This window comes from Symphalangus syndactylus, chromosome 18 (assembly GCF_028878055.3).
Source record: "Symphalangus syndactylus isolate Jambi chromosome 18, NHGRI_mSymSyn1-v2.1_pri, whole genome shotgun sequence".
NCBI lineage: Eukaryota > Metazoa > Chordata > Mammalia > Primates > Hylobatidae > Symphalangus > Symphalangus syndactylus.
In genome coordinates, this window is record NC_072440.2 from 63467343 (window position 1) to 63478899 (window position 11557).

The 11557-nt window shown below is 47.8% G+C and overlaps 1 protein-coding gene across 1 annotated transcript; it reads right to left on the bottom strand.

Annotated features, from left to right (window-relative positions):
- Positions 1-2882: 2882 nt before the first annotated feature.
- Positions 2883-4186, bottom strand: LOC129467325 (immunoglobulin iota chain-like). The gene is made up of 2 exons (XM_055251732.2): positions 3532-4186; positions 2883-3445 (listed from the first exon to the last, which is right to left on the bottom strand). Exons 1-2 carry the CDS (start codon positions 3674-3676, stop codon positions 3060-3062), a joined length of 531 nt encoding a protein of 176 aa, XP_055107707.2. The 5' UTR covers positions 3677-4186; the 3' UTR covers positions 2883-3059.
- Positions 4187-11557: the final 7371 nt, after the last annotated feature.

Here is an 11557-nt window from a genome sequence, read left to right on the forward strand (position 1 = left end):
GGTCAAGGTGAGAAATGACTCAGACTAAAGGAAAGGACTTGACAAGAGGGAAGGCCAGGCAGGTGACTGATGGGGAAATCATGATACTATTATTTTGTTGAGCACTCATGATGGATAAAACCTTTTTGTTTGCTTGTTTGTTTTTGAGAAAGAGTCTCGCTCTGTCACCCAGGCTGGAGTGCTGTGGTGTGATTTCGATTCACTACAACCTCCGCCCCCCAGGTTCAAGCAATTCTTCTGCCTTAGCCTCCCAAGTAGCTGGGATCAGAGGCACCCACCACCACGCCTAGCTAATTTTTGTATTTTTAGTAGAGATGGGGTTTCACCATGTTGCCCAGGATGGTCTCAAACTCCTGACCTTAGGTGATCTGCCTGTCTCGGCCTCCCAAAGTGCTGGGATTACAGGCGTGAGCCACCACGCCGGGCCAGATGAAAACTTTTTATATAAGTTAATCAGTTATATGATTATCCCCTTTGCATACAACATTGGAAATGTTGGCTTAGATTTTAAGTGACTACTCCAGAGCTAAGACTCACGCTCAGTCTGGCCTCAAGCCTGAGTTCCAGGTCTCATTTTCTATTGAGCTGGTGGGGCGGGGGCATGAAGATGATACAGGTGTCTCACTCAGCTCCTGGCTTTCTAGATTTCTTGTCATAGCATGGAATCCCAGAATCATGAAGGATGAAAGCAAGAGAGGGACGGGTTACAAGCAGAAGACTGAATTCCTCTGGAACCATCTAGCTGGCCTTTAAAACTGTGGGCCATGGCCAGGTGCAGTGACTCACACGTGTAGTTCAGCCACTCAGCAGGCTGAGAAGGGAGGATCGCCGGAGCCCAGGAGTTCAAGGCTGTAGAGCATCATGATTGAACCTGTGAATAGCCACAGCCGTCCAGCCTGGGCAGCATAGCAAGATCTTATCTCTAAAATAAAATAATAAACAAATAAGTAATAATGTTTTAAAATGTGGGCCTGGCCCGGGGTAAAAGCCTGATGCAGGAAGAACCCAGTGCATAGAGCACGGCATGAGCTAAGATCACTATTTCTTTTTTGTTTCTTTTTTTTTTTTTTTTGAGATGGAGTCTTGCTCTGTCACCCAGGCTGGAGTGCAGTGGCACGATCTCAGCTCACTGCAACCTCTGCCTCCCAGGTTCAAGCGATTCTCCTGCCTCAGCCTCCCAAGTAGCTGGGATTACAGGCATGTGCCATCACACCCAGCTAATTTTTGTATTTTTAGTAGAGATGAGATTTCACCATGTTGGGCAGGCTGGTCTCGAACTCCTGACCTCAGGTGATCCACCTGCCTCAGCCTCCCAAAGTGCTGGAGACCACTGTTTAACAAGAGAGGGACTCAAGACCACACATGGAAGGCTGATATTGACATGTGTCCACCTCTCTGGGAAGATGCCTCAGGATCTTTTTAGCTGGGGTGAATGCACATTCCCAGGCAAGTTGGGGTTACAAGGGAGATGGTTTGCCCAGTACCTCTCTGAGTGTGAGGCATGTCTACAGGTTGTATGGACACCCAATATAGAGAGTCGCTCTCTGCAAGGCACACTCAGACCCACCACCCACGGGCTCAGGGGGCCCTGCTGTGGGCCAGGGCTGCGGGGAGCTCCCCATTGCTACTTCACCCAGACAGTCCAACATAGTCTCAGTGAGACCACGTCCTTCATGCCTCTAGGTATCTCCATGGGCCCAGAGGCTCCTGCGTGGGGTCACAGGCAGGATAAGTTGAGGGGGGACTCTGATTATCCCACCAAGCATGGCTTGCTTAGAACCTGGAGGCAGGAGCTGGAGTGCTCCCAAGCAGGGCTCAGCAAACTACAGCCTGAGCGCCATACCCAGCCCAGCGTAGCCCCATCTGTTTATGTAAATACGGCTTTATAAGAACACAGCCATGCCTCTTTGTTGACATGTTGTCTGTGGCTGCTTTCTTGACACACGGACAGAATTGAACAGTTGTGACAGAGATCGCATAGCCCACAAAGCCAAAAATATTTACCATCTGGCTCTTTATAGAAAATGGGCTGGGTGCAGTGGCTCATGCCTCTAATCCCAGCACTTTGGGAGGCCCAAGCAGGGGGATCACTTGAGCTCAGGAGTTTGAGATCAGCTTGAGCAACATAGTGAGACATTCGTCTCTCCAAAAATAAAACTAAATAAATAGCTAAGCATGGTGATGCACACCTGTAGTCTCAGTTCTCAGGAGGCTGAGACAGGAGAATCACTTGAGCCTGGGAGTTTGAAGCTGCTGTGAGCTATGATTGCACCACTGCACTCCAGCCTGGACCACAGAGCAAGACTTTGTCTCTAAAAAAAGGAAAAAAAGGACTTGTTTGCCGACACCTGCCACTCTCTTGTACAAATAAGTAAATGCATTTACTTGCTCATCTAGACCGGTGGTTCACAATCAGTGTGAGTTTACCACCTGGGGACATTTGGCAATGTCTGGAGACATTTTTGTTTGTCACAACTGGGAAGGGGCATCTGGTGGGTAGAGGCCACAGATACCACTCACCATTTGACAATCCACAGGACAGCCCCACAACCAAGAACTGTCCAGCCCAAAATGTCGATAGGACCGAGGTGGAGAACCCGCTCTAGGCCTATCACCTGGCTCCTGTTCTCCCTGGAGGCCCAGACCAGGTGCTCTCTAAGCTTGTTTGCCCTGTAACCGCTGGGCAGAATCAGATGACACCAGAGGGTCCCGTCCTGGGCAGGGATGCCCCTCCAGGGTGCTTTAGTCAACCTCTTGCCTCCCATGGCCCACAAAAGTAGGGACTCAGGTGAGTGCTCACCACAGTGATCTGCCGGTCTCCCGGGGCCCTGGGTCTTTGCCCAAGGCTAGTACTATGAGATCGCACAACAGTCAGACCCAACTCAGCAAAAAGTGACAAGCAGCTTTAATTCTCTAATGCAGTCTCCAATGGGGATTTACAGCAACACTGCAGGACCAGGAGATGCTGAGTGGCTCAGCCTCCTCGGCGCTTCGGGCCGTGGCTCCACCCTCTTCCACGACAGCCTCTCCAAGGGGATAATGCCCCTGCTGTCTTCAGTTCAAGGGACACGTGTCCCGGCTGCAGTGGGTTCCATTTCTTCCTCCCACTCCCTCTCCTTCTCCTCCAAGCTGCGGGCCCCCATAGCACAGTAATACAGAGCCTCGTCCTCAGGCTGCAGCTCAGAGATGCTCAAATACCACCTGTTCCTGGCCACATCTTTGGATCCAGAGAAGCGAGGAGGGACCTGGGGGCCCTGGCTCTTGTCTGACTGTGAGATGTATCTCAGCAGGAACCTCGGAGGGTGGCCCGGCTTCTGCTGGTACCAGTAGACGCTGTACACACCGATGTCATGGTCGTTCCTCAGGGTGCAGGTGAGGCGGATTGTGGTTCCAAGGGCCGAGGACATGGCCGGCAGCTGATGCAGCACTGGCTGAGGACCACAACCTGGCGACACAGAAGCATGTGGGCCGTGGGGACAGGGCAGGATGAAGGAAGGGGCAGGGGTCTTTGGGCTCTGGCGGTTCCCTCACCTGTGCAGTAGACAAGCAGCATGAGCAGGACAGGAGCCCAGGACATGGTGCAGACGCGCAGAGCTCTGACTCCTGTGGCCACGGTGCCTGAGGTCCCCAAGGGCTGGCCCAGCATCCTCCTCCCTGCTCTGAGAGGTGGAGCCATGGCACACCCCACTGCTGGCCACTACCATCCCAGACTTTCTTGGGTTTGCAGCGTCAGTTACCGGAACAGCGTGGGGGCAGCATTTGTGGCTCTGATCTTGCCGTGTGGAAGCATTCAGGGAGGAAGCACCTGCTGCAGACTCTGGGGCCAGTGCCCTGGAGGCCCTTGGGTTGGGGTCCCTCAGGAGTCGTGACCTCAACTTCTCCCTGAGGAAGCCGCACCCCAGATAAATAAATTTTCCGTCCACATTTAAATGCTTGGTGAGCCAGGAAGGGAGGACACATCCTCGGGGGGCGAATACACGTGCTTTGTACAGCAGAAGACATTGGGGGCCCAGAGCGGGTTGGGATGTTCTGCCCCTTCCATGCTCCAGCACTGCCTTCAGCCCATGCTCCTCTCCCTCCTAGAACCAAGCAGAGTGACTTAGGCTTGGGAAAGAAGCACCAGGGCCTGGCGCCTTCCCTACCCCTGTTGTGGCTCACCGAGCAGGAGCAGTTTGGCGCTGATAGACTGAATTGCATCCCCCAGATCCGTAGGTTGAAGCCCTAACCCCCAGTGTGCCTGTATTTGGAGATCGGGCCTTTAAGGAGTTAATGAAGGTTAGATGAGGTCATAGAGGTGGGGCCCTGGTCAGTACAACTTGTGTCCTTATAAAAAGGGGAAATTTGGAGGCCGGATGCGATGTCTCATACCTATAATCCCAGCACTTTGGGAGGCCAAGGTGGGAGGATCACTTGAGCTCAGGAGTTCGAGTCTAGCCTGAGCAACATGGCAAAACCCCATCTCTACCAAAAAAAATTTAAAAATTAGCTGGTCATGGTGGCCAGGCACCTGCAGTCCCAACTACTTGGGAGGCTGAGGTGGGAAAATCACTTGAGCCTGGGAGGTTGAGGCTGCAGCAAGCCAAGATCTCACCACTGCCCTCCAGCCTGGCCAACAGAGGGAGACCCTGCCTCGAAAAAATAAATGAGAATAAAAATAGTAAATTAAATGTATGTTTGCATACTATCTGCAAGATTTAAAAAAAAAAATTAAGGGGAAATTTGGACCCCACATGCTTACCCTCCCTCAAAAAGCTGGAGTGTCTCCTCCCCTGGAACCTGTGCAGGCCTGTGATCAAGGCTGAAGTGGCCCTGGGTGCTCAAGGTGGCACTGAGCAGCTGGATGTGCACTGGGGCTGTTTACTCGCAAACACTTTGATAGAGCAACCACCCCTGAGGCTCAGATGAGCCCCTGCTCGGTGTCAAGCTGCACCACATCCATTCTCTGCCTGGTGAAGTGCAGACTGCACCAGTTTCAGCCAGCTGGGCCGACTCTGGGAGGCCCACCCTTCTTCCCACTGCCTCTCTGGCCAACAGCTCCACTGCCCAGGTGAGGGCTGGGGAGGGCCTCTGCAGACACAGGATGTCTTGACCACTCTGTCCAGTAATGGCTGCAACCACATCTATGACTTGTTGCTCCTCCCTCCTCTGCACAGGCTGGTGGGCATTGGGGAACTAACCAGTGAATGCTAATTCCTGGAGAGGAGAAAGGAAGCTTTGTTCACTCATTCATTCATTTCTTCCCTCATCCAGTAGCTCATTCATGTGTTGTGCATATATTTGTGAAAGAGAAATATACCTCCCAGATCCCTCCCAGAGCACCAGTCCTTGGGAATCAGGGCAGGAGAAGGTCCCACCTGTGGGCACCAGCACTACTGCAGCCCCTGAACCAGCCCTACCACTGACACTGTCAGAGCTTTTTGATCCTTTTAAGCTCAGAGAGGATAGGTGTTTCTACTTGCTCTTACAGTTATGCTTAGAGAGCAAATAAGCCCAGCCCTCAACCGTACAGACACTCTGGTCCCAACTTTGTTTCACAGGCTTCACTGCCCCAGGACCTTTGCGCCACTCACAGAGCAAGATTGTATCCAGTGGTGACTATGCGTGCTGGGGAATGATTGGGCCTTCCAGACCCTGCTGGAGATGGTCTCAGACCCCTGGAGCATCTAGAGTTAGATGCAGGTCACGTACTCTGAACTCTGCGTTCTCCTGGCCCTGGGCCGCTGTTCCCACCTCTGTCCCCTCAGCCTTGTCCTCAACCCACCGACACCTGGACTCAAGGATCATCTGCAGGGCACAGCAGTTTGATGGGGTTGAAGAACACCATGTATTCAGTCCTTTCTGGCTGCACTCAACTCTTTTTAGATAATTCTAGACCAAGAGAAGGTTGGTGAGCTCTGTGACAGACCTTAAGGTCCACAAGGGTCTCAGGGGAGACAGGAGCCATTCAGTGCTCCTGCCTGGTTTGTAGATTTTTTTTTTTTTAGAGACAAGGTTTCACTCTGTTGCCCAGGCCTCGCTTTTTCTTTTTAATCTACAAAAGGTATCTCCATGATTTCTTCAAGTATTTCTTCTTGTGTTTCATTTCCCTGTCCTTCTGGGATCACAATTATCTGGAGGTTTGCATTTCTTTTCCTCCATTGCTCTTAGTTTTGCTTTTATATTTTTTATATCTATTCAAAAGTGACCAGCTGTCCTGGTTTGCCCAGGTCTCTCCTGGTTTTAGCACTGACAGTCCCATGTCTTCAAAATCCCGCAGTCTCAGGCAGACTGGGACAGTTTGTCACCCTGGTCTCCAACTTGTTTATTCAACATCTTCTTCAAATGCACTCATTTGTTCCTTGCTCTCTCCATTTTCCCCATAGCAGTGTTTTTTTATTGATTCAGCTATTCTGTATGCATATTTCTGCTTAATTCTCTTATTTTCTCATTTTATTTTAAAGCACCCTTTACCCCTGTTAATATGCTTATTTAGGCTAATTTTAAGATCTGTGTTCCTCTTTTCTAGTGTATTTGCTTCTGGTGGCATCTTTAATCCTGTATGCTCTTTTGCATTTGAAATGGCTGAGCTTATTTCCCCCTACAGCAGGCTCTTATATAGGGCAAAGAAATGGATAAAGACCAGACACCAAACCCTGTCATCTCCAACTGGCTGAGGGGATATAGAGTGGATAAGCCCTTGGGTGGAGGGCACCAGAAAAAACAGTCATTGCCCACCTTACTAAACACTCAGGACCAGTCTTCAACTTCTGCCTCTTAGGAGAAGCAGTCTTGGGGGAGACTATCAGACTGTAACTGCTCAGTTCTGTGCTTTGGAGGTAAAAGGATGAGAAAGCAACTCCCTTGAGAGCATTCTCCACTTTTTCTCAGCTCAGCACAAACCAGGCCTTAAACTGCATCCCTGGTTTTATACCTGAATACACCTGATTCAGAACGCTGAGTTCTGGGGGCACTTTTTGTCCCAAGGCAGTGAAACTCTAGCAGTCCCCCGCACCTATTCTGTCCTCCAATAGGCAACCTCATGACAAGATTGAACTTTACCTGAGCCCTGTGCTCTCAGGACACAGTGATGGCTAGGAAGTACCCCCATCGTTTTGTTTTCCAGACTACTCCCTGCCCCCTTCAAAAAAATCCTTTTGTGTTTCTGGAAAGAGTTTACCTCAAAGAACTACTCTTCCCCATATGACTTACATAAGACTCATTATCTACTTTCTCACAACTTCCATGAGTCAAAGATGACTCCTTTGGCAAAGCCAAACAGTCCCTTTTGCCTGAGCCTGCTCACGAGGTTAAACCCAGATGCTCCAACCTCCTATTCTTTGATTGATTAGCAGCTTAGAGGAGTCTATCCCACTGAAACTAACCGCAGAGAAAATGTTTGACGTTCAGATAACCAAGACGTCTCCTACTTGCAAAACAGCACCATCTGCAACTTGTTTACCCCTCGCTCTAAAAGTCTAAGGTAGAACCACTGTGCTGAGACACTTTAGCCATTGGATCTGGGGTGCTCTCTCTACTGCAATAACCTGAATAATATCTTCTCCTTCATTGTCTAATGCATTGTGTCTTTGACACTAGTCTACTTCCTGCTCCAGGCCAAAACCTCCATCCCACACATCCTAGTTCCAAACAACCCTCCTCACCCCACAGACATGTTTTTCTCTGTTTTCCTTTTCTAATCCTGTCAGAGTTGATTTTGGAGGCTAGAATTTTGATTGGTATCACTGAAAAAAAATCTCATCATAAGACTTGCTATGCCTATCACTTTGAATGAATCCCTTCAGCTTAGGAAAGAACAATCATCATTAAAAATAAATGTAACACCTCTCTCCCACACTATCTCAAGAAGAAAAAGTTCCAAGAGAAAAATCACTTATGTTAGAAGAGAACATTGATTAAGCACATTCTGATTTTTGCCCCCTCCACAGTTTTCTTATAAAGCTGTTATGAAGCTTTTGTTATGATGGGCAGGTAGAGAGACAATACACCAGGCACACAAATATGACAGGTATTAACAAGTCGTGTAAAGGAAAATGAAGAAGGGGAAGAGATGGTATCTGCAGCCAGGTTAGGACTGAATCTAGCCAGGCGCGGTGGCTCACGCCTGTAACCCCAGCACTTTGGGAGACCGAGGCAGAAAGATCACAAAGTCAGAAGTTCGAGACCAGACTGACCAACATGGTGAAACCCCATCTCTACTAAAAATACAAAAATTAGCCAGGTGTGGTGGCACGCGCCTGTAATCCTAGCTACTCAGGAGGCTGAAGCAGGAGAATAACTTGAACCCAGGAGGCGGAGTTGCAGTGAGCCGAGTTTGTGCCACTGCACTCCAGCCTGGGTGACAGAGCGAGACTCCGTCTCAAAAAAAAAAAAAAAAAAAGACTGAATCTATACATATTAAAATGACAAAATCAATTCAAAAATTGTAAAGATACATCCAACCACAATGTGTTCCTTGTTTTGATCCTGATCTAAATAGACAATTTATGAGATGATTCAAAGTTTGAGCATAGATATTTAATGATACTACAGAAGTATTAATTTTTTTTTTTTTTTGAGACAGAGTCTTGCTCTGTCTGCCAGGCTGGAGTGCAGTGGCATGATCTCGGCTCACTGCAACCTCTGCCTCCTGGGCTCAAGCAATTCTCCTGCCTCAGTCTCCCGAGTAGCTAGGATTACAGGGGTATGCCACCATGCCCGGCTAATTTTTGTATTTTTAGTAGAGACGGGGTTTCGCCATGTTGGCCGGGCTGGTCTTGAACTCCTGACCTCAGGTAATCCACCAGCCTCAGCCTCCCAAAGTGCTGGGATTACAGGCGTGAGCCACCGTGCCCGGCCAGAAGTATTAAAATATTTTACATGTGATAAGATGATATATTTTATACTCCATCTGCTGAAATATTTGCAAATGGAGCTATATGGAGGAAGGAGGGTGTGGGTGTGGATACAAAGGAATCAGCAAAGAATAATTATTCAAGCTGAATTATGATTACGTGGGATCTGTTGTAATCTTTTTTTCCTACTTTTGTGTCTCCATTAAAAGAAGCTTTAAAAAAGAATGCCTTAAAGAAATAAATTAGAGAATTTAAATTAATGCCAGGAAAGTTTACCAAGTACAGCTTTCTGATTCTATAATATTCACTTTAGCAAAGCTGTAAAATTCTAGTGATCATACGCTTTTAAAAATGTGAAAGATTGGCTGGGCGTGGTGGCTCACGCCTGTAATCCCAGCACTTTGGGAGGCCAAGGCGGGCAGATCACCTGAGGTTAGGAGTTCCAGACCAGCCTGGCCAACCTGGTGAAACCCCCAACTCTACTAAAAATATAAAAATTAGCCGGGTGTGGTAGCGCACGCCTGTAATCCCAGCTACTCAGGAGACTGAGGCAGGAGAATCGCTTGAACCTGGGAGGTGAATGTTGCAGTGAGCCAAGATTGTACCACTGCACTCCAACCTGGGCAACAAAGAAAGACTCTGTCTCAAAAAAAAAAAAAAGTGAAAGATTAAAAGATGCAAAATACTAATAATCATAATGAACAGGATATATTGAGATCTTACTATGTGCCAGGCATTAGGGTAGGGCTAGCTGTGAAATATCTTACTAACTCCTCTTAACGACTTCATGATCAAGAGACTCCTGTTCCCATTTTATAAATGAGGAAATTAAGGGTCAAATAGGCCGGGCATGGTGGCTCATGCCTGTAATCCCAGCACTTTGGGAGGCCAAGGCAGGCGGATCACCAGATCAGGAGTTCGAGACCAGCCTGACCAACATGGTGAAACCCCGTCTCTACTAAAAATACAAAAATTAGCCGGGCGTGGTGGTGTGCACCTGTAATCTCAGCTACTTGGGAGGCTGAGGCGGGAGCATTGCTTGAACCCGGGAGGCGGAGGTTGTGGTGAGCTGAGATCGTGCCATTGCACTCCAGCCTGGGCAATAAGAGCGAAACTCCACCTCAGAAAAAAAAAAGGGTCAAATAAATTAGGTAACTTTCTCAAATAACTTCGTTGGGAGTAAAGTTTCAAGCCCAAGCAGCTTGACCCCATGAAAAAACCCCACTCATAACCACTGTGTTTCTGTCTTGTCCATGTGAAATCACAGTGGTTTAGATGTTGCTGCCAATACCTGAAGTAATATGATGGAAAGGTTCTCTCAGGAAGCAAAATTGTATCTCCCATTGTCTCTCCTTTACTCTAGTGCAGCATGTGGAATATACATCCTCAAAACCATTGCTGAATGAGGCTAAATTAGCAATAACAGCTACAAGCCAGATTTGTATCCAGATACCTCCAAGATCCTCTCTAAGGGGACTCCCGAAAGAGCCACAACCAACCACTTAAAGTGGGGCATTTCTTCATGCCACATCATGTATAAAACTGAGATGTCACTTTACTTGGTATTCTATGGAAAGCTGATGTCATTACCATATGCAGTAGCTGTAATTTGCTAATTCCATGTTGTCTATATTTTAAGATATATTTATTAATCTAATGCATACATTACAACTACATGATCAGGAAGGATAATTTGAATGACAGCTCCTTAACATGACTTACAAGGCCATAGAAGATCTGGCCTGCTTTCCTCTTTATCCAGACTTCTCTCCATTCCTTCATTAATAAGTCAGTTCAAACAGGGCTGACTTCAGTTCTCCAAGCCTGCCATGCTCCAGCTCATCTCAGGGCCTTCTCACACATTCCACTTGCCTGGAATGTTTATCCTCTCTTCTTGGGGCTCATTCCTCCTTAGCTCCATTGTTTCATTTTGGTGCCTCTTCCCCTGGAAATCCTTTCGTGAACCTAAAAGCCCTAAACTATGGTGACAATCTACCTTACAATGTTATTTTGCCCTTTGTAACACAATGTGAACCAACTTATTTATCCTCTCCTAAAATAAAAGAGTTTTCAATCTGTGATGAATCTTTCTGTTTTGGCCTAGCTGGTTTGCCAAGAGGGTGCCGTATGCCACTAGGACAAAGACAAAGCAAAGTAGAAAAGAGTTTGCATCAATGCACATAATGTTAAAAGCACATGTGTCAACTGAGCACTTACTGGGCACAAGGCTCTGTGCTCTGTGGTGTATATATTTTGTAACAATAACTCTAAAACAAATACAATTTCTTTCTGCATTTTAGATGTAAAAATAGGAGGTTTACAGAACTTGAGTAACTTACCAAAATCACACATAGCCAGGATTTAAGCACAGATCTGTGTGACTTTATTTTTAGAGAGGGAGTCTTGCTCTGTTGCTCAGGCTGGAGTGCAGTAGTGCGATCTTGGCTCACTGCAACCTCTGCTTCCCAGGTTCAAGAGATTCTCCTGCCTCAGCCCCTCGAGTAGCTGAGATTACAGGTGCATGCCACCACACCAGACTAATTTTTGTATTTTTTGTAGAGACGGGATTTCACCTTGCTGGCCAGGCTAGTCTCTAACTCCTGACCTCAGGTGATCCACCAGCCTCAGCCTCCCAAAGTGCTGGGATTACAGGCATGAGCCACCGAGCCTGTGACTTTAGATCGCAGCTTGTGTTGCTATATAACTCCTAAACTGTAAGAAAACCC